At 37.6% G+C, this 24625-nt stretch overlaps 1 protein-coding gene across 6 annotated transcripts in view; it reads right to left on the reverse strand.

Moving 5' to 3' along the window:
- NRG1 (neuregulin 1) overlaps positions 1 to 24625 on the reverse strand; it is a 236478-nt gene that overhangs the window by 139365 nt on the left and 72488 nt on the right. For 5 of the 6 annotated variants that reach the window (XM_018042030.1, XM_018042027.1, XM_018042025.1 and 2 more), the window contains exons 4-5: positions 24354 to 24404; positions 22356 to 22406 (exon numbers count right to left, since the gene is read on the reverse strand). In XM_018042030.1, coding sequence (XP_017897519.1) covers positions 22356 to 22406; positions 24354 to 24404 — 102 coding nt within the window. The remainder of the gene's footprint in view (positions 1 to 22355; positions 22407 to 24353; positions 24405 to 24625) is intronic. The other variant, XM_018042028.1, reaches the window with a different exon arrangement.

The raw sequence follows: 24625 nt of genomic DNA on the forward strand, positions 1-24625 counted from the left end.
AGGTCAGACAAATAGTCCCTCCTCAGGTTAAGCCTCCTTAACCCCAGGTTAAATACCTGGATTTAGTTCCATCTTTTCTTCTATCACCACGTCCTTCCAAATGTTCACTATACTCTATCACTGATTGATGTTAAAGGCACCCATGTCCAACAGGATCCCCGTCAGCATTCCCTTTACTCACAAAAAGACTCCAGGTTTTGTCTGGATACTCATGCTAAGTCACTTCAGTCATGTCCAACTCTTTGGGAAGCTATGGACTGTACCCTGTCAGGCTTGTCTGTCCATGGGATTTTGCAAGCAAGAATACTGTGGAGTGGGTTGCCATTCCCTTCCCCAGAGGAGCTTCCCAACCCAGGGACTGAACCTGCATCTTCTGTGTCTCCTGCATTACAGGTGAATGTTTTACCGGCTGAGCCATTGAGGAAGCGCCCCTTGTATGGGTCTATCTAAAGTTAAATTATTGTTAACCATTCATAACTCTTAGTACCAAAGAATCTATTGAGATATGTACTACTACTTAAGGATTTTTTTTTTTAAATTTTAAAATCTTTAATTCTTACAAGCGTTCCCAAACATGAACCCCACTCCCCACAACATCTCTCTGGGTCATCCCCATGCACCAGCCCCAAGCAAGCTGCACCCTACGTCAGACATGGACTGGCGATTCAATTCTTACATGACAGTATACATGTTAGAATTCCCATTCTCCCAAATCATCCCACCCTCTCCCTCTCCGAGTCCAAAAGTCCGTTATACACATCTGTGTCTTTTTTCCTGTCTTGCATACAGGGTCGTCATTGCCATCTTCCTAAATTCCATATATATGTGTTAGTATACTGTATTGGTGTTTTTCTTTCTGGCTTACTTCACTCTGTATAATTGGCTCCAGTTTCATCCATCTCATCAGAACTGATTCAAATGGATTTTTTAATCTACCTAAGCATTGGGTGATGCAGAAGAACAGCAGAGAGATATCTCTAAGATGAAAAAAAAAAAAAGGCAAGAGAAGGGAAAACATTTTTTAAGCATCTGAGGCTTAGAACTAGCTGTACTCCTGGAGACAGGAGGTTTCAAAATAACCTCTGGCTGGGAAAAGAAATGGGTACAGAAATTATTATTTTAGTGATGTGTATGCTGTCAAAAATCAGGGCTAAATGCTTGAGTTCTCCAACTTGCAATGATATTACTGTAATTCTGCCAGCATACAGCAAGTGATTAGGAAATTTGCTGCACAGCATTTAAACTAACTTCTTTTCTCAGTCTGGCGAGTAAAAACTGGAAAATCACGGGATGACCTGCTTCTCAAAAGCAGGTTTCAAATTTTAAGGTCACTGTATTTTATATAATGAAAGTAACTTACATTCCTAAAGCCCCACGATATATGTTAATTTATCTACCTATCCATCCACCCATCCATCCAAAAAATTGTTTACTAAGTGGCCAGTTATGTGCCTGGCATTATGCTGAGGCTTACAGACTGGGCAGCAAGGAGGTAAAAGACGTTGCATCCCATAATCACCCTCTTCTCTGAAGCAGTAAGCGGGGTTATCTCCCATAATCACCCTCTTCTCTGAAGCAGTAAGCGGGGTTATCTCCCATAATCACCATCTTCTCTGAAGCAGTAAGCGGGGTTATCTGCTGAGAGAGATGGCATGATTCAAATTTCGAGAGTGGTAAGGTCTGAGTCACCTTGGAAAACAGAAGAGAAGGCTAACTGTAAAAAACAGAAGCAGGTCAGATATTGTGGCAAGTCGTATACACCCATCTGCTGCTGCTGCTGCTAAGTCGCTTCACTCGTGTCCGACTCTGCGCGACCCCATAGACGGCAGCCCATCAGGCTCCTCTGTTCATGGGATTTTCCAGGCAAGAGTACTGGAGTGGGGTGCCACTGCCTTCTCCATACACCCATCAGTCCTTCCTTATTTACTATCCTCACTCTCAGGATTGTAAATCATTGTCTCCTCCTGAGAATTACATTTGGAAAGTACAACCAATGGAAGAAGATTTTAAAATAGTCATTGGAGGGTATATATGCCAAGTGAAATAAGTCAGACAGAGAAAGACAAATACTGTCTGATATGACTTATATGTAGAATCTAAAAAATACAATAAACAAATGAACATAAAAAAATGCATAATATAAAAAAGAGGCAGACTCATAGCTACAGGGAACAAGCTAGCAGTAACCAGTGTGGGAGGGGATATACGGGGTAGGAAGACTAAGAAGTACAAACTGTTTTGTGTAAAATAAGCTATAAAGATATACTGTACAACATGGGGAATATAGAGGAACATAGCAATTATTTTATAATAATTATTAAGGGGGTATAACCTTTAAAAATTGTGGCTCACTATATTGTGCGTCTATAACTTATATATCAACTGTAGTTCAGTAAAAAATAAATTTAAAAAGTCATTGATGACATAAGAAACTATTTTCTGTTGAGCTCTACAGAACTTAAACTCAAACAAGACTGAAGTGGGGATAGGAGGAAGAGAAGAAAACAAGAACAAATGAGATAATTAGAAGGTGAAAGTTCAAATGCCTATCACAGTTGCCACTTCAGATTTACTTCTCAAATCAGTGTACTTTTTTCCAGCACCAGAATTTAATTTGCAACATCAGGTGATCCATTCCATTCTGCTGTGTGGCTTGACTCTGGCCATGATGAAACCCACCCATTCAAATGATGTTTCCAGGAAGCCCATGAATCTAAGAACTTTAACCTACTAAACAGAATGACGCCCTTCTGTTGCCTACTTTTTCTGTGAATAAGATGAGAGAAGAAGATATGCCATAAATGCAGAGTTCAGCAGGAGAGTTTAATTTCTCTCTTTCAGTGAGTACTTGGGAGAAATTAAATCAGTATTTGAAAACATTCTGCATTTACAGCAAGTTCAAAATTATTCACATTAAACTGAAAAGGGAAACTTTGGTCTTTAATGACTCTTCTGCCATAGATTTCCCATTTATTTCTCTCCTTTTTGACACTTTATTTCTATTTTTAATTGAAGGATCATTGCTTTAGAGAATTTTGTGGTTTTCTGTCATACATCAGTAAGATTTCCCATGTATTTCTTGAAATGTGTGCTCTTTCTCAGATTTCGCAGATCTGTTCTAGATTGATTTTGCCCCTACTGCCTTTGGGAATTTCATTAATTCATTCAGTAACTGTTTGGTAAATGCCTAGCATGTTCTATGGGGTCACAAAGAGTCGGACATGACTTAGCGACTGAACAACACAATATGTGCCAGGCCTGGCTATGGTTTTTCCTGTGGTCATGTATGGATGTGAGAGTCGGACTGTGAAGAAGGCTGAGTGTCGAAGAATTGATGCTTTTGAACTGTGGTGTTGGAGAAGACTCTTGAGAGTCCCTTGGACTGCAAGGAGAGCCAACCAGTCCATTCTGTAGGAGATCAGCCCTGGGATTTCTTTGGAAGGAATGATGCTAAAGCTGAAACTCCACTACTCTGGCCACCTTGTGCGAAGAGTTGACTCATTGGAAAAGACTCTGATGCTGGGAGGGATTGGGGGCAGGAGGAGAAGGGGACGACAGAGGATGAGATGGCTGGATGGCATCACTGACTCGATGGACGTGAGTCTGAGTGAATGGGAGTTGGTGATGGACAGGGAGGCCCGGTATGCTATGATTCATGGGGTCGCAAAGAGTCGGACACGCCTGAGCGACTGAACTGACCAACTGACTGCACAAAACTGAGAAGAGGGAGGAGACTGCAGTGGTTCCTGCTTCCAAGGTGTTATATTCTAAAAAGGGACTTGTTTTCTTAATCCCAGTCTGGCACAAATGCAAATACTGCAGAAGTGAGAGTCCGCAGTCTTAGAATAGATTCTATTTGTGTGACAGACACATTGTGGAGTGATTAAAAGGAAAAAAAAAAAAAAAAGAGCCCAGCAAGAAATACTATTTGTTGTATAAGCATGCATAAGTTTCTCAGATTTTCCTTCACTGAGGATCCAGTTATGAAAGCGATTACCTCTGAAGAGTTTTGTTTTGTTGAGTGTTGGAAGAAAAATGCAGAAATTCCTTTCCAGAAAGGACCATGCCCTAGAGGCTTTGGAATTACAGTGACAATTATGCTATGAGAAAAACATAGTCCATCTTTTTCATTCTCAGTCACTATTAATATCAAAACAAAACACCCATCAAAACCAACTGGGTATAATAGAAAATTAATGGTGGGTTGATTTTTTTTTTAAGTTTTTTAAAAAAGTTTTTGCTTGATTGTTTCTGGCAGATAGAGTAAAATTTTAAAAATATTAATACATTTTATTATTATCTTTTTTGGGGGCCACACCATGTAGCATGTGGGATCTTAATTTCCCATCCAGAGACTGAAACCGTGCCCCACTGCATTGGAGGCATGGAGTGTTTTAACTACTGGTCTGCCAGGGAAGTCCCTCTTCTTGATGAAGACTTCTTATTTACCGATGATGCCAATGCAGTTTTAAATTTAGGTAGACAAGTTTCCTGAATTATTCATAAATACATTTTATTCATATTTTATTCAAATTTTTATTCATATGAATAAAATAATATTCATAAATAAAGTTTTAAATTCATAGAAATTCTGACATTTCAAAACATAAACATCAAAAAGAAAAAACCATATTACATACATGCATATAGAGATCTGATGATTTGATTAAAAAACTGGTTGCTTATAGAAGATAGTGTAATCAATAAGGAAGTTCAACATGATTTGAAGAAATAAGTATTAAATATTTTGACTAACATTAGTTCTGATAACTACCTAGTCTCTGCAAAAGTGCTGACCTGGCAAGACAAAAGATGACCAAGTGAGTTTTACTATTAAAGTTATGTTATTGTACTCATAAATATATCAGCTCTTCAAATATGAATGGATGATTAAAGAAACCAAATATAAAGTGATTAGAATTAATTTGCTTTATCAAATTAGAAACATGATTTTTCCTTTTTTTCAATTAATTCTGATAAAATATATAGAGAAACCCACTTATTCAACATCCAAATCAATTTAAATATTTTATTCTTATAATTTTATAAGTGTTTATAAGCTAAACATTGTCAGAATGTGAATGCCCAATGATAGCATATTCAATGAAGAGAAGGATATATACTGGGATGAAACTTTCTTATTTTATATTAACATTGTCTGAAGGTGCATTTGAAAGAACATTGCTAAAACAGTTTTCAGTTTTAAAAAATGGTGTCTCTTGTTTAAGTACTAATATCTTTTGTGTTCAAAAATAAAACATTAATTTTTAATCCTATAAGTAACAACTTGAAAGTTAAAAGTATGATATACATTTCTTGCTTTGCTTATAACTGTTTTGGGGTAATTTTTGGGTGCCCCAACCAGGGATTAAACCCACACCTCCTGCAGTGGAGGGCAGAGTCTTAACCACTGGATCACCAGGGAAATCCCCATTTTTAACTCATTAACATAGTATTTTCCCTTCTTCATTTCAAATCCAACAGCGTGTTACACCATCAAGATACCTGGAGCATCAGGTATTACCTTTACCCAATATCTCATCTCCTTATTGTTCTTAAGGACAAGTCTGTACACACCCACAACGTCAATGAATTCTGGGCAAACTAAAAGACATTCTTAAAATGAGGAGCAAATTAGATCTAATTATGGGTGATAGAGTTTTGAAAGGTCCTAGATTAACATTACAAGCACTTTCCATGTTAAATTAAGTGTGTAGTTTAGTCAGCAAAGATATTCTTTTTATATATCTTGTTTATGTCTACTATAAATATCATAAGCATTCCATTAGCATCTAACCCAGTGATTAATGCATATATGATGGAGTCAGGTTCTAATCAGTGACAATAACTGCCTGCAAATATTTCCACAACTGTTCATCTCCCAACTCTTTTTCCCTGACTAACAGCGACATGCCTACCAAAGTCTAAGGGTTCATGTAGTTACAGGAAACCAGATGCATTATTTATAAGGATGCAGAGGCTAGAAAGTTCGGCTCTGCTGCCTACCCCAGCAGTAGTAGGCTCTGAGCTATTGGCGACAGGAAGCTTGCCAGTGCATTAGAAGATGAGATTGAAGGGATCTCTGCCAAATAAAATAGCTAAGTAATAACAAATGGTAAAGAAGAGCCTTGGGGGTTGCAGGGAGTCCTGAGCTCACCGCTGAAGCACAATTCGGATCACCAAGCTTTTGCAGTCAATGCAGAAAGAGTTGTAATCCCAATTAATTCTTTGTCTCATCTTTCTTGAGTGCTTGCTTTTTAATTACAGTTATACATTAAAAAGAAAAAAAAATAAACCAGTCGATTCTAAAGGAAGTCAACCCTGAACATTCATTGGAAGGACTATTGCTGGAGCTGAAGCTCCAATACTTTGGCCACCTGATGCGAAGAACTGACTCATTGGAAAAGATCCTGATGCTGGGGAAGATTGAAGGCAGGAAGAGAAGGGGATGACAAAGGATGAGATGGTTAGAGAGCATCACTGACTCACTGGACATGAATTTGAGCAAACTCTGGGAGACAATGAAGGACAGAGGAGTCTGGTGTCCAAAAGAGCTAGACACAACTTAGTGGCTGAATGACAACAACAAATAGAATCAGTATACAAGTGAGAAAATTACAACTGCTATCCATTAGGCATGGTGTACAGTATCACGTTTTAAGTTTAGATAGAATTCATTCTGCATTTGTATAGTCCACCCTATTTATAACTCCACTTCACTGTTTTAGTGATTCTGGACAAATTGGTATATTTTCCCTTTTTGATTTCAAAGAAAAGTAAATCTGGCCCCAAACAAAAAGCCACAGTTTTTTATTCTTTATGTATTCAAAATTGATATATTGCTACAGCGATATCTGTCATGACTTTTAGTAGATTTTGAGGTAGTGCCATTCAAGTTTCATTTTCTGTTTAATCATTGGTAGGCACTTGGAATTTATACCACGGTGCAACAAAAGGCTGCCTGCTAAATGTTAACAGCAGCAGGGGATGAGAATGCCATCTTGCCTGGGGAGAAAAAGATCCTAAAGATGGACAAAAAAATGTCAATCTAAACACACACACAAAATTTATGGAAGGAACTGTTAAAACCAAATAACCTTTCCTATCACTTTAATATATAAACAAAAAGCTATGGTTTTCATTCTGTATCTCAAAATTAACCTGAAAATTATCATCAAAATCAAAGATGAAGTAGTTGAAACTACACAGCACATATTATGCTTAGTCTTATCTTGAGCAAACTGAGTTTCAGATATTTAACACAGGTACTTCTTTGGGTGGAGGAAGAATGGTTTATGGTATTCCTTCTATATTATCCATGGGCTTCACCAGTGGCACAGTGGTAAAGAATCCACCAGCCATGAGTGAGATAAGGGTTCGATCCCTGGGTCAGGAAGATCCCCTGATGAAGGAAATGGCAACCCATTCCAGCTTGCCTGGAGAATCCCATGGACAGAGGAGCCTGGCGGGCTACAGTCCATGTGGTCACAAAGCGTCAGACACGACTGAACAACTGAGCACAGGATCAGCAGTTCAGCTCTACATTATCCAAGTATCTAACAAATATGATGTTACCAAAACCCATCTAGTTTTAACTCCTTTTACCATAATAAATGTGCATATATATTTCTGTACCTTGTTCAGGAACCCTGATCCATAGAATTGATCTGGTCCAAGTGATCTCATTAGGGGAAAAGAGTATATGTATGTAAAGGTAGCTGCAATGATTACACGGCCTTAGAGACATATGATGGAGGTCACAAAAGGAACCTTCTGAAGGCTTTTTTGTTCACCTCGCTTCTACTCTCAGTGGTCAAAAAGAACAGAGGACATGGAGTCAGAGAGGCTGGCATGGAATTTAGATATTAAAATAACCATGACAAATACTGAGTTATCTAAGCCTCTCGGTGTCTTCATTTATCTAATGGGACAAATACTATCTGTTCTCAGATGAGAGTACCTGACACATGGTAGGTCTTCATTAAAAAATATTGTTATACTTCATTATTACCACTTTAATGATAACAAAAGAAAAATCCACCTTATTAATGCCATGGCATTCCCTCACTCCCAAATGACTCTTCAGCACCACAGGGAGGAACAGCGACCAACCAGTTAACTTGTAGATTTTCAGACAATTTGCAATAATCCCATCTAAAATGAAACAGGGGCTTCCCAGGTGGCTCTAGTGATAAACTGCCTTTGGATGAAGGAGATGCAAGAGGCAAGGGTTCGATCCCTGGGTCAGGAAGATTCCCTGGAGTAGGAAATGGCATCCCACTCCAGTATTCTTGCCTAGGAAATTCCATGGGCAGAGGATCCTGGCAGGCTACAGTCCATGGGGACACAAAAAGTCGGACGCGACTAAGCACACACACACACATACACACACAAACGTGCACACACACAAGGTGAAGCAGTCTTATAAATCACCGTGTAAAAAAGTGATCATAAATGGAAGAAACCTTCAATCTATGATTTAAGTCAATGTGATCTGTCAATGTGAATTTTTAAACCTTGATTTTTAAATATTTAAAAGTATTTAAATATTTAAATGTATTTTTCATGATCAAAGGTTAGTTGGTTTTCCAATAACTACACCTATGCACAACTTTTAGAAATTGGGAACATTTCATGCAAAGATGGGCTCGATAAAGGACAGAAATGGTCTGGACCTAACAGAAGCAGAAGATATTAAGAAGAGGTGGCAAGAATACACAGAAGAACTGTACAAAAAAGATCTTCATGACCAGGGTAATCATGATGGTGTGATCACTCATCTAGAGCCAGACATCCTTGAATGTGAAGTCAAGTGGGCCTTAGAAACCATCACTATGAACAAAGCTAGTGGAGGTGATGGAATTCCAGTTGAGCTATTTCAAATCCTGAAAGATGATGCTATGAAAGTGCTGCACTCAATATGCCAGCAAATTTGGAAAACTCAGCAGTGGCCACAGGACTGGAAAAGGTCAGTCTTCATTCCAATCCCAAAGAAAGGCAATGCCAAAGAATGCTCAAACTACCGCACAATTGCACTCATCTCACATGCTAGTAAAGTAAAGCTCAAAATTCTCCAAGCCAAGCTTCAGCAATATGTGAACCATGAACTCCCTGATCTTCAAGCTGGTTTTAGAAAAGGCAGAGGAACCAGAGATCAAATTGCCAACATCTGCTGGATCATGGAAAAAGCAAGAGAATTCCAGAAAAACATCTATTTCTGCTTTATTGACTATGCCAAAGCCTTTGACTGTGTGGATCACAATAAACTGTGGAAGATTCTGAAAGAGATGGGAATACCAGACCACCTGACCTGCCTCTTGAGAAATCTGTCTGCAGGTCAGGAAGCAACAGTTAGAACTGGACATGGAACAACAGACTGGTTCCAAATAGGAAAAGGAGTAAGTCAAGGCTGCATATTGTCACCCTGCTTATTTAACTTCTATGCAGAGTACATCATGAGAAACACTGGACTGGAAGAAACACAAGCTGGAATCAAGATTGCTAGGAGAAATCTCAATCACCTCAGATATGCAGATGACACCACCCTTATGGCAGAAAGGGAAGAGGAACTAAAAAGCCTCTTGATGAAAGTGAAAGAGGAGAGTGAAAAAGTTGGCTTAAAGCTCAACATTCAGAAAATGAAGATCATGGCATCTGGTCCCATCACGTCATGGGAAATAGATGGTGAAACAGTGGAAACAGTGTCAGACTTTATTTTTTTGGGCTCCAAAATCACTGCAGATGGTGACTGCAGCCGTGAAATTACAAGATGCTTACTCCTTGGAAGAAAAGTTATGAGCAACCTAGATAGTATATTCAAAAGCAGAGACATTACTTTGCCGACTAAGGTCCGTCTAGTCAAGGCTATGGTTTTTCCTGTGGTCATGTATGGATGTAAGAGTTGGACTGTGAAGAAGGCTGAGTGCCGAAGAATTGATGCTTTTGAACTGTGGTGTTGGAGAAGACTCTTGAGAGTCCCTTGGACTGCAAGGAGATCCAACCAGTCCATTCTGAAGGAGATCAGCCCTGGCATTTCTTTGGAAGAAATGATGCTAAAGCTGAAACTCCAGTACTTTGGACACCTCATGTGAAGAGTTGACTCATTGGAAAAGACTGATGCTGGGAGGGATTGAGGGCAGGAGGAGAAGGGGACGACCGAGGATGAGATGGCTGGATGGCATCACTGACTCGATGGATGTGAGTCTGAGTGAACTCCAGGAGTTGGTGATGGACAGGGAGGCCTGGTGTGCTGCGATTCACGGGGTTGCAAAGAGTTGGACACGACTGAGCGACTGAACTGAAGTGAACTAGAAAAACCATCTCACTGTTAATGATCATTTCCATTTAATAAATACTTCCTAGGAATCAGAATAGTGGTATCTTATGGGAATGGAAACACAAACCAAAAATTCTTCATTCAAGACCTTACATTCCAGTTTGGGAAGTGTTGTAGACTCCTGTGACAAGTGGCAAGCTTTTTGTCTGAAGCAACAGCAAGGAAGTCACCAAGATAGTAAGGCTGGGCATTGGAAGATAGATCTAACATATGGGTATAACAAAATATAGAGTTCACTTTTACTCTTCGATTAGAAAAAGACTTTTTTTTTCTTACAATTTCAAACATCCTTTTTTTTGACACTTAAAACTTGTTTTATTAAAAACAGTTTTTGTTAAAGAGACTGCCTAAAAATGTCTGAAATTTGCCTTTAATAAAATCATAAAGAAAGTTTGGGGATAGCTTGTGTGTTTTTAAAACACTCAAATGTTGTGTTTTTTTTTTTCCCTTCTTCTTCTTCTTCATTCTTACTTTCTTCCTCTTCTTTTTTTTTGTTCATTCTGCACCTCTTCTAAAATGGTGGGAGAGAATGACCTTTCAAAAATTATGTAGACTATAGCTGATCCTATTCTTCATGAAGTCTCACTCTACCAGAAACTTCAGTTAGACTTATCCTCGATGCCCTTTTTACCCAAAAGCTCACAGCCAACATTCTAGAATCTTAAAAAAAAGCAGAAAAATTTGCCATAATACTTGTTTCTATGTGTACACATGGAGTGGATGTGATGTTTCATTTCTATTTTTGCACTAAGTTTAACAATTTTAAATCTCGGTTCCCTTTACCTGCATTGTAAAGACATTTTTAAAGGCTCAAATAAACCGCTTATGTGCCCTTGAGCCACCTCTTCTCTTCCTAAAGCTTATCTTGCTTTCACACAGCCTCATTTGCACATACAAGGTAATTCTCCTGCCCCATGATCTATTCATTCTAAAACATACCCTAGGACTCTTTGTGTGGTTTATTTTTTTACAGATAGCTTGAGTGAACAAAGATGTATTTCTGCTTTGGAGCATTAGGGACATGAAATTAAGAAGCTTCTACAAGGAAAGAAGTGGAAAAAATTCATCTAGGTCAACCAGAGGGAAATGTACATGATTTATAAAAAATCTATCATGGCCACTTAATTTTTTTCTCAGGTATATGTAAAATTACTCTTCTTTATATTCCCTTCATATCACATTTTACCATAAAAATATCCTGTCTGACAAGGTGGGTTCCTCCAGGCATATTTTATCAGAAGGAAGATATGCTAGATTTTACAGCATTTAAAAAAAATAATTGCAGCAACTTCCTTCTTTCTTATAGCTCTGTAGCCTGAGAATTATAAATAATTATGACTTATTCTCAAAGTTACCTTATTTTTTAATGACATAGATTTCTGCAGGTTGACAAAATATATCTCTGAGTAAAAATGCAAGACAACAATTGTACAGATTGTTAAAAAATTGTACAGATTGTATAAAAAATTTAATATATTATCTCCTGTAGATTATTCTGTTAATATATCTTCCTTCCTATATGGGGAATTTATAGTTAAAAACTTGATCAAATGACAGAGAAGCTTGTCAATTAATCACTGTGCTTAAGAAATGAAGTTTAATAAAATTGAGAGAGGAATCAATTTAAAGGATCATTTTACTTTTCAATATGTGAAAGAGGAGAGTGAAAAAGTTGGCTTAAAGCTCAACATTCAGAAAACGAAGATCATGGCATCTGGTCCCATCACTTCATAGCAAATACATGGGGAAACCGTGGAAACAATGTCAGACTTTATTTTTTGGGGCTCCAAAATCACTGCAGATGGTGACTGCAGCCATGAAATTAAAAGACGCTTACTCCTTGGAAGGAAAGTTATGACCGACCTAGACAGCATATTGAAAAGCAGAGACATTACTTTGCCAACAAAGGTCCATCTAGTCAAGGCTATGGTTTTTCCAGTGGTCATGTATGGACTGTGAAGAAAGCTGAGCGCCGAAGAACTGATGCTTTTGAACTGTGGTTTTGGAGAAGACTCTTGACAGTCCGTTGGACTGCAAGGAGATCCAGCCAGTCCATTCTAAAGGAGATCAGTCCTGGGTGTTCTTTGGAAGGAATGATGCTAAAGCTGAAACTCCAGTACTTTGGCCACCTCATGTGAAGAGTTGACTCATTGGAAAAGACTCTGATGCTGGGAGGGATTGGGGGCAGGAGGAGAAGGGGACGACCAAGGATGGCTGGATGGCATAACTGACTCGACGGACATGAGTCTGAGTTGGTGATGGACAGGGAGGCCTGGCGTGCTGCGATTCATGGGGTTGCAAAGAGTCAGACACGACTAAGCGACTGAACTGAACTGAACTGAATTCTACTTAATTTACTATTTTAACTTACTAGAGTATCACTCCATTATAACTAAGATACATTTTCAAGTTTGCCATTTCTGCTACCTTTGGACCAATTAAATGGCCTTTAGGAAATAAAAATAAAAAAAACAAACTTTACCGAATGAAAATAAAATTCAAGAAGCTGCAAGCTATATACATTTCTAGGCCACCTAATAAAAAATATCTCCTTAGACATATCACGTATCTTTGTAAGTTCATCCGTGTATCATGGAAAAGTTTCTGATAATCAAAGAGTGATCTCACTGCAGTTAAACTCCTCTAAAATACCCAGTTAAATTTCTAAGTTCTTTAGAAACTCTCCAAACTTCTTTCAGAATCCTACATAGTATGACATAATTTCTGATGCTGCTTAATCTTAGACTCCTACTTTTAATGGCAAATGATAGATTCTCATCATGTTTTTTAAATGAGATAAATGCCAGAATTCTGATTTCTTGGTAAAATGACCAAACTTTAAATATGAGGCAGAAACAACAATTGACTACTTAAAAAAAAAAAGAAGACAACAGTAAAACAAATCACTACCCAAACAATACTTCATTTTAAACAATACTTACTGCAGAATGAATAAATATATTCTATCTGAAGCAATATTATTTAAAAAATAATTTGATTTAAGGCAAATCACTACCCAAAAGATACTTCATTTTAAAACATATACCACCGAATGAATAAACATATTCTATCTGAAGTAATGTTATTTAAAAAATAACTCGATTTAAAAGTCTGTGCCCCATGTCCTAGTTTGTTATACTATATATTGTCACGTCCAAAGAACACAATTAACCACAAATAACCTCTTCTACTTTACTGCAAACTCCTTCAGCCCCAGGACTACTCTGTACTCACCTCTCCCAACCACCTTTTCCACCAAGAAATACACATCACATTTCCTAGCACTGTGCTGGAACAGAGTAGGAACTGGGTTATTGACTATTTGTTTATTTTAATTAAAGGGAGGTCAGCCCTCAGTGGTCTAAGAATCAAATAGTAGAAACAGGCCCATCAAATTTGCATTGTAAATTTACCACTTACTTGCTGTTTGACCTTAGTAGACACTTAGCTTATCCCTATCTATATATTATTATTCTTACTATTAAAATAGAAATATTAATAGCTCCCAAACTTCTTTTATTTATTTATTTATTTACTTTATTTTACTTTACAATACTGTATTGGTTTTGCCATACATCAACATGAATCCACCACGGGTGTACATGAGTTCCCAATCCTGAACCCCTCCTCCCACCTCCCTCCGCATACCATCTCTCTGGGTCATCCCAGTGCACCAGCCCCAAGCATCCTATATCCTGCATCGAACCTAGACTGGCGATTTGTTTCTTACATGATATTATACATGTTTCAATGCCATTCTCCCAAATCATCCCACCCTCTCCCTCTCCCACAGAGTCCAAAAGTCTGTTCTATACTTAAAACTTAAAAGAAAAACTGATGAAACAGTTTATCATTACAGATGAAAGTTCCTTTTATCTGGAACTGGCGTTATTTAACAAAGCCAGTTTGTCCTTCCTCTTTCTCTCTCTCTTCATGTCATGTTTTACAAAGCTTGAAGAAGAGGCTCTGGAATACCCAAGCAAACACCAGAACAGCAGCTCATTTTTGATGAGCTCACCCAATCTAAATACCCAATCTCCTAAAAAGAGACAGTTATGGACTTGAAGGAAGATGGGCACAGCTTTAGGCTACAACCCACACTGGCCCATGTTATTGGTTTTAAGATTTTGTTGACCTCTGACAGAGATAAAATGGAAAGCGCCATTTCAGCATTTCTTTGATGATTAGTTGACCTATGTATACACAGCCTCTCTATTAAAGAAATGAAGTAAGTACCCAAGCAATGGTTATGCTAGAGGCATTATAATAAGAATAAGGCAGAGAACAGTGGGAGATGATCACAGATAAACTACTAGAGGCATTATTCCCCTCTGGGATTTAGTGCTAACATCTATGAGGTTGATAAAGCCTCAAATCAGTGTGAGTTCACATTTTTCAAAAGACCTGCTGACTATTCTATGCAATCTTAAATGGAATGGACTAAGCATGCTTCTTTTTCTTTTCTTACTGGAATAAAAAAAAGAAAACCCTAATCAACATGCAACTACTGTAGTGAAAGAAACTAGTAATTTCTCAAAATCTACTTAATCATAGGTTTTTTAAAAAAAATCTGAAGTACTTTCTGGCTTTTAACTCTAAAGTCTAAACATTTTACCAATTTGAAAATGCTTCGCATGCATTCAGATTTGAAAACTGTAACCCATTTTTCTACTATTTTCTGCTTTCTTCAGAAGAGGCTAAAAACGTTTGGAAATTAAAAGAGGGCATTCCTAAGAATGATGATAGTCAGCTCTTAGGTACTAACAAAGAGTCCTTTAAAAATGATATTTCAGTTGTCTTCAATTTTTTAACTATTTTCTTTACAATGGTAATTTTGTCTGCCCAATTAAATAATTTTCAATAACATGTATTATTAACTTTCCTTTAAAATTCTCTGTGAGCCCTGTTTTCTGACTCTTTAAATTTGTCTGCTCATCAGCTCTAGAGGGCCATGTTGGTTTTGCCTGGCTGGTCCATTTTCTCCTTGTGTAGGTACAGAACCCTCCTCTCTATAGTGAACCCACAGCATGGAGTTAGTTCCCAAGGGACTGAGCCCACCTGTCCCACTAACCCAAACACACACACAGCGGTGGATATCTGACCCAGCCCCCACCCAACTGGAGTCATTAATCTCCTTGGGATACAGTCATTATTTTAGGGGTAAGTCTATGATGCAAGCAGAGCCAATCAGATTCTTCCTTAAAATCTGGTATTCGCTTAAGAAGTGGATTTTCTCTTCTTAGATTATGAACCAAGAGGAAAGAGGCTTCAAGATATGAGCAGCTATACCCATATCAGACAGAGAAAACCCACTAAGAACAAAGTCAACATTTGCAGAGAAGTGAAGCATAAAGACAGAGAACCCATCATATCATATCATACGAGCCTCTGGATCAAACTGGGCCAGTTTTATGAGCCAGCACACTCCATTTATACTTAAGCTCTTTGCAGTTGAATTTCTATCACCTGCAGTTGAGAAACTTCTCACTGAATCACCATCCATATTTCTTACTGCTTTATGACGCTGCTCTTCAATCCTTCCTGCACCTAGTCCTCCTTTTTGAGGGGTGGGGGGTGCAGCTTCCTATAGCATGCAGGTCTTTTAATAATAGATAGGCGTCTCTTCCCATTTTTAAAAGATCCCTAGATAACTTGAAAAAAAGTGAACACTGAAGAAATCCACCAAGTCAGTCATTTACTTTGATAAGCAAACATCAAAATCCTGCTAGCTCTGTTTCCCTTGATGCTTTCTTTGTGCCTCTCTGACTCCATTCTCTTGTCTTCATGTCACCACTTAATTTTCTTTTAATTTTTATATATAATCCACCTCACTGCTCTATTCCTAAGGATTAAAAACACTTAATTATGGTTTTAGTTCTTCTCTAAAAACAAGAAAAATAGAGATGTCCTTCCCTCTCCCAGCTGATATACAAAAAGATGGAGGATATTTTCTAATGTTCGAGGGAATATTCTAATCAAAAGCCCCCCGAAGAATGAAATACAGGAAAATAATTGCTTTGGGGCTGATAATTTTATACTAACAAATATAGCTATCATGCAAATTATATCTAGGATTTATGATATTATGCAAGGCTTCCCTGATAGCTCAGTTGGAAAAGAATCTGCGTGCAATGCAGGAGACCCTGGTTTGATTCCTGGGGCGGGAAGAGCCCCTGGAGAAGGGAAAGGCTGCCCACTCCAGTATTCTGGCCTGGAGAATTCCATGGACTGTATAGTCCATGGGGTCGTAAAGAGCCAGACACGACTGAGGGACTTTCACATCACATGCACGAGGTTAAATAGTAACCATCCTAGAATAAGGTCGCACATCTACCCCCAGCATCAGTGACCACTGGGGAAGGTTTCCCTGTTTGTTGAAAATCCGATTCCTATTAGCACAATGGCTCTTATTCCCACCTCTGTAAATAGCAATGTTTTGAAACAGATAAATTCTCAAACTAACAAAGTCAAACAGCAAGTCATTGGAATGATTCTAGGCTGTCTTCTGCCTCCTTTTATAGTATTAAAACTTTGAATTACATTGCTAGTAACTCAGGGCTTTCCTGTCCATTTCATTATGTAGGAGATTGTAGACAGTATATTATTTCACCAAGAAGTTGACCCTGAGATAACTGGTATAAGTGTGATTATATACCTAGACTCCATTTTGATGCTTTTTTAAAAGAAGGTCTCTTTTTTCTCTCTTTTTTTTTTTAAGAAGTTCAAGCTTCACAGATAGACTTAGAGACTGTCATACTGAGTGAAGTTAGTCAGACAGAGAAAGACAAATATCATATGGTATTGCTTACATGTGGAATCTAAAAAAGGGTATAAGAGAACTCATCTACAAAACTGAAAGGGAGTTACAGATACAGAAAATAAACTTACGGTTATCAAGGGGTAAGGGGTGAGGAGGGATAAACTGGAAGGCTGGGAATGACATACACACCACTACATATAAAATAAGTAACTAATAAGGATCTACTGTATGGCACTTGATACTTCACAATGCTCTGTAATAACCTGTATGGTAGAAGAATCTAAAAAAAGAGTGCATATATGTATATGTGTAACAGATTCACTTTGTTGTACAACTGAAAATACCTCAATAAAAATTTAAAACTTTTAACTATTAAAAAAAAAAAAAGAAGTTCAAGGTAGTTGCATGGATCCTGTAAGACTTTGTAATTAAAAAAAAAAACCAACATGATTTAAATCAGATGATTCAGGTTTAAATTTCTGTTTTACCACTTAAGTGGTTTTTGAATTTGGATATGTCAGAAATTTCTGAGTCTCAAGTTCCTTATCTGACAAATGGGATGAAATCTAGTTCATAGAATTATTGAATGATTGTGTGAATAAATGACTTGATATATGAAAATATGCCTTATAAAATTTACAGTATGATACAAGGATCAGTTATTTATATATACACAGTACACATATATTTGTATGGGTCAAAATAATAATTTTGTAACAGATTAATTTCAATGGAATACAAAAGGTTAAGGACAATTTAGTTATAAGCTTGATGAAACATTTGATCAAGTAGTGGAATGCAATGAGGGACACTGAATGCCTTTAGAAAGGCAGACTGCGGAATGATATGACAGTTGCAGGGCGTACAAAGGAAAGCTGTAGGGGAAAATGTAAGACACGTTCACATAGAAATGAAAGAAGTGAGCACGAAGGTACGAATATGAATACTGCGACATACAAGCCCCGACTCTCTTCCAAGTCCCTCTGTTGCCCTAAAAATCTGTAACTCACTCTCCAGGCAAGCAGGAAAGTGGGGGTAATACCAGTTGGGCAATCTCCATTGAAAGTTTTTCTTTTATTGCCAAAGAGCATGGCAATTTGTTTGTCATTCTCCACAAGACACAGAGTTACCACACCCTTGAAAAGACCAAGTTTATAGAAATCTGGAAACACAGCTTGCATTCAGTCAGAAGTAGCTCTTCAACCATCACAGGACAGAGTTCATATTTGGTACCAAAAAAGATCTGAAGTTGGAATGACACTTTTTTTCCAGATGAATCATTTAGCAAAGGTCTGGGCAGTTCTGTCTTCATTTAGAGTAGGTCAGTCAGTTATAGATGAAAGGGGAAGTAAGAACCGTAGCTCTGAAGCTCACGCATGGACCAGTAGACCTGGTCCAGTCTATTCAATCCAGAGCACCAAGCTATCTCCCAGGGAACATGCTATAAATCTCATTATAACAGAAATGATTTTGCAGACAAAAGGCATTCTTCCTTCAGCTAGCTCTTTTAGGTGCCAAATTAAAGACTGAGTTGTTCATTTCATTCAGAGATTTTAAAGAGGACTTCCTGGATAAGTTCCTTTCCAGTGCAGTCTTGGCTGAGAATATATATTATTTTGGAAAAAGACAGTGATTTCTTGGCATATAACTTCCAGCATCATCACTTAGACTGAAAAATCATTAATCCCTCCCTGTTCCAACAATAAGGATAATTTCTTATGTTTCTCAAATAAAATGGAAGGACTCCCTTCATTTCTATTTTCTTCAGAGACACATGCATTGTGCAGGTACTGGGTCTCTTCGGTCTATAGGGGAGACCACCTAAGTGCTAAATGATTCACATTCATTTGTTCATATTAGGCTTCTCAGTATAGTTTAAGATAAACATGATTATACAGACACAGTAACTGAGACTTAAGGACATTGAATCACTTGCCTAAGAATACACAATTATTAACAGCACTGGTATTTAGACTTAAGGACATGAGTCCATCCAAGGTCTGTGTTCTTTTCATTTCCCTTCACCACCCTTTGATGGGTAACATAAAGATTACATGGGCTCAGCTGGTTCAAGGCAATGCATTTACTTTAATCTACTACACATACTCTCAATCCACTTTGTATCAGTGACAACTTTCCCACCCATTCACAGAATCTCATTCCTTTCAATATTAAAGTCTTCTTTTTTTTTTAAGGCAACAAAATGTCATGTGTTACAACAGGCTAGCATACTGCTTGGGTTTGAATCTTGCTTGAGAAACTTTAGACAAAATACATGAGTTTCATCATCTGAGAAATGGAAGAAGGTTTTATGAGAACCATGGACCATGTAAATCACCTTGTATGGTGCCTGGCATGCAGTGAGCCTTCAATAAAGGTTTACTATTACTATTACTATAACTTGAAACATATATTACTATTTAAGACTGTTTTCCAGAAAGTTTTCTTTATTTTCTTTCTTGTTATTATTCATTAGATTTTCTATTTTTGTTTCCCTCACTTTTATATTAAATTGGAATGGATGGGACTTAATTCAGTAAAGTGGTTGGTATAACAATTATATTTTTTATAGCATTTGACAAAATCGTCTGCAAAATGGGGTCACCAGCAGCTGGCAGTTCAGAGAGAAATCGTTAAGGTTTGTCCTAAACAATCCATTTACTTTTTTGCTGATGCTGTGTAAAGGAGGAACAAGATAGTCCTACTGACTTTTGCAAATTTGAAGCTCTTCTTTTCTACAACCTGTCACGCGTAACAGGACACTCATTTAGCAAAGTATTCATATGTTTCAAGTCACAGATGCCTCCTTTACAAAAGAATAACATAAAATGAAGGGAAACAATGCTAATTTTTACCAAAAGATTATTAGATTATTCTTTAAAAGAATAATAAATGAACAACTCTAGAAAGAGTGAATGTATAACGCAAATTCCCAAACTCACAGAGGAAGTAGTTAAAATGAGCCTTACAAAGGGAAAGATTAGTATCATATCTCTGTTATTTCACCAATATTTATGAAATGCTAGGAAAAATAAATAGAGGGCAAAAATGATAAAGTGTTTGCAGATGAAACATAAATCTGTTAAAATCTCCAGTCACATACAAGGGTTTTACATGTCTCCTTTCTAGCTGAAACAACGCGAAAGGAAACCTACTCAGGGCTGATTATTTCTGACCTGTGGGAACTTTTCCTGGGCCGTTGACACTTTTATATATTTTGAATTTTTAAGTCCAGGGTATTACAATTGCTGGTTCTTCAAGTTTCAGCTCCAGCCTTTACTAAGCTGAGATATGCTTGCATCAGAGCCCTGCCCCAATGCAGAATTCCACTGGATATGGCCTTTGGAAGAGCTGAGTATTACGTGCTGCTCTGATTGTTCTCACCCAGCATGGACCTAGGACCCTGCCACTATTGGCTTATGTTTCCAAATTACAGAACATAATTTCATGAGATTAAAAAATGTATTCATTGAATGGATGCAATATGCCCCCCCAAAATGTATTCATTAATCAACTCAGCAGTACTTACTGAGACCCCACCAGGAGTGGGGAGTGACATACGGAAATGGCCCACTGAAATGGTTTAACACAATGGTACACAAAGCCTTCTTTCTTACTTTTAAACCCTGACTAAGTATCAGGAACTAATTCTGCTGAGAGTTAAAGATCAGAGTCAAATTTCAAAATGACTTCTCTCTCCACAGTGTTGCAGTGAACAGAAACGTAAACTGAGAGATTCATTTCAGTTCCCTAAGTATTTCTTCCATTCCCAAACTACTCAGATATACTTACGAATCACATCCATCCCATTAATGATAGCATGAAGGGTTCCAATTACAAGAGTTTCAGTAACTTTTTTCAATGAATCATGCAGGGAGAAAAATGATTCCCAGACAAAATGGCAGAGAGAAAATCCTAGTGTTTGCTTTTGCTTAATAAACACTCAAAAATAGAAAACGAGGCTCAATATGATTCCTCAACACTAGCTAGCTAAAATCTACATAATTATTCCAATCTTTTTGTAATGAGAGTTAAATAACAAATATCCCAAACTCCCCAGAAAGGATTATCATTTTGGAGAATGTAATGCTTATCCTTAGGGGAAGTCAATCTAATCTGAGCATTTCCTTTCCTGTTTGATCTTACTAGATTATTGCCATCAATCCAGTTAAATGATGCTTTATCTAGTTAAAGTATAGTCAAAACATCATACTTCATGTAATAAAAACACATTTACATCTTATTGTGACAGTCTGGGTATCACCAACCCACATGGATTTTAAAATCAAATTGGATATTTAGACTGATTGGCAAAACTATGGAAATTGCCTCAAGTAAATACCTCCTTTTCAAGTATTTTATACCAGGCTGATAGAGAAAGGAAATTGTTCATTAAACACACTCTCTGGGCTGGAATAGAATACTTAGGAATATCTATGTAGTGAAGAACTTACCAAACTGAGAAAGAGCTTTAAATAAAGAGCTACAATCAGGGACAGAAAGACTGTAGTTGTAAGTTTTATTTTCAAGCCCTGATAAACTCCCCTGTTGCATATCAAAATTTAATTCTAGGCTATTCACAATTTATAAGTATCAAAACTATTTTTACTAGTCCTTGCTAACTTCTTAAGTTCCCCTGACACAGCGCAAAGCACCAATCAATCTAACAGTTGTAGACCTCCACAAGCACAAAGCACATTTCACATTAAACATTTGAAAACTAATCTGAGATCTTGCCTAGGGACTTGCTTTCAAACTTTTTCATAATTAGTCACTTGCTATCAAATTTGAATCAAGGGCATCTATATATAGTTTCCATAATCTATCACAACAGACTTTATATGAGAACTGAGGAGCTTTGGCATAAAGGTCCCAAACAGCTGGGTATCACGCCTTAGGCAGTTGCTAAAGGCATCACGAAACACTAAAAACACAAAAGTAAAGAAACAAAGAACAACCCACAATGTTCTCTGTTGCTCACCCAGAACTAGGCCTCAGAGTGGGTGCAGTTATATTCCAACATTCAAAGACATTACATTACCTTAAAACTGTATGTATGTATCTCAGGGGGAGGGGATATCTGGTCAATCCCAAGCAGAGCAGGAGTTCATTTCTATTCCAAACAGCAAACACCATTCTGTTCCCAAACTTGACACCCCATTCCCCAATAAGGGCAGAGGAGAGATACGAACATGTTCTTCAGAAGCAGATACTGTCTTGGGTTAAACACTGGTGAACAGAATATTTAAATATACTTACATGAAGAAGTATTTGTTCCTTCTGTTGATACTGATATTCTAATGGGAGACTCTATAAAAAATAAAAGTGGAATGAAGCTTTATTGAGTCATGCCACTTGGATTCTTAAATTAGAAATTTTGCCAGCCTTGGGTATCATCTAGAACAAGAGGTCTAGAAAATGGTGCAACAGAAAAGCTGAAAGCATCTCAAAGTCAAAGGAAGGTATATGCAATATTCAAAGAATATTTGAATATTCCACAGAGGAATGTTTCTACAGTCTGGACACAAAGACTTCTGAAAGTTGCAAAAGGGGCTGGTCCATCTGCAAAGATACCCCTCCACACACCAGCTGCTCTTCAAATTTCCTAGAACCACTTCTCTGAACAGATCCACACTCCAGGTAAGACAGACAATTCCTTTTCTTAGGTTGGTCTTGATTTTAAAAAACATGAAACCAAAGAGAACACTCTCCACATTGAGAGAGAATGAAAGGCAACTTTCATGCTTAGAGGAAAAACAGAAGGATGAAAATATTTTCAGGCAAATTGCTCTGCATAAACATTCTGGCCAAACACGATGCTGAATACAGTCCATGCAAGGTCCTCTAAAGTGAATGCATTAGGATCGAACAAAACATACTAAATAAATACATAATACAATCATTGGGGTTGCACAGCAGCTTGATTCTCTTAGATGGTAAGGCTAAAGGAAGGAAAACCAGTATTTAGGCAAAGCAGAGCATAAAACATACCTCATGCAAAAAAAAAAAAAAAAATCATGAGACCTAAAGGTTTTTATGAGTAAGAACTAAGAACAACTCAGTATCAAAGAAGGATTGAAATTCAGCAGCCATTAAGCTATAAAGATTCAAGTCACATATCTGAAAATAATAGTTACAGTCATTTCAAATTCCCAAGGCAAGCAGCCCATAAATCTAAAAGCTCAGATTTGTAACAGCACCAATTGGGATTGGAAAATGAAGTCCGTACATTAAAGAAATGCCAGAGTGAAAGGTGAGGAAATTCAGAAACTCTACAAATTTTTTCTTATCTCCATCTCTCCATATTCCTTCTCTCTCTCTCATTGTTTTTCTGCTACTCAGAAAAGTGAGATCTTCTTATACTCCAGGATCATACCACCTAACAACACAAGCATATACCCTAAATATGGTCAAAGTGGCTAAGACATATAGGAAGTTAGCTTTTATGATTTTGAACAATGGCTTTGAAGAGAAGAGGCTAAACTGGGGAAGGTAAGATAGGAAATGGCTGTTAAATCACATGGCCTCTGAGATTAAATATTTATTTGTAAATATTCTAAAGGTTTTGTTAACTACAGAATCACAAAGGATAAGAAAAAGTAAAAACATAAATTCACAACAGATGAATGACATTCACGGCTAATGGAAAAATCAATGCATTAGGGTTATACATGGGTTAGTAGAGTTGGGCTTTAAGTAGCTAATATATGCTCAGATCACAACTGCTATCAGCAAATATTATACGCAAGTGAGAAACAAAACCAAACAAACCAAAAAGAAAAAAGCAACAGCATTTTTAAAAAGTCAGGCCTATAACAGTGCTTCTGCCCAAGTTTAGTGACCCACAACTGAGCATTAAGAGCCCAAAGGTCAGAGGTCAGACAGTGATACATTATTCAGGAATGAACTGTGATGGATGAAGGAGGGCAGAGCCCACTAAAAGAAACACCTAGAAAGATATAAAAGCTGAAGTTACAACCCAAATATCTCCTTTCCTGGTGTAGTACTCCTTAAGTTGCATCTAGTTTTCTTTTTCTCATGCATGCCTCTCAGGTCCAAGTTCAGACACACAGCAAGAACGGTACTCCTTTAAGGAAAATCCAAAAAAGGCAGAATGAACTGGAGAAAAAATGTTGGCGCAGAAAACAGGAGCAGCTGAAATGTGGATGCAGAAGGGGTTCTGATTAGTAGGAGGAAGAGCCAGCTGTGATGCCTGTCGTTCTGGTTAGTAAAACTCGACAAGCTTATTTTCCTTACCTGAAGACACATACGCTGTCTCAGTTGAGGCTGGCATGCCAGTGGTGATCTCTGCAAAAAAGAAAAGTTGATAGGACATTACGATGTACAGTCAGGAGGCTGGGAGTCAGCTCCACAGCCTGCCTTCAAACCAAAAAATGTGTTTAAAGAAGGAAGTATTGCAAGGAGGTGATGAAAGCCCCGGCTTTATCCACACAGAGAGTGAGAAACGCGAAAAGAAGACTGTCCAAATAAGTAGTTTTTCTTTCTTGGGCAAAGAGCAGGAGATGGGC

Source organism: Capra hircus, chromosome 27 (genome assembly GCF_001704415.2).
Source record: "Capra hircus breed San Clemente chromosome 27, ASM170441v1, whole genome shotgun sequence".
NCBI lineage: Eukaryota > Metazoa > Chordata > Mammalia > Artiodactyla > Bovidae > Capra > Capra hircus.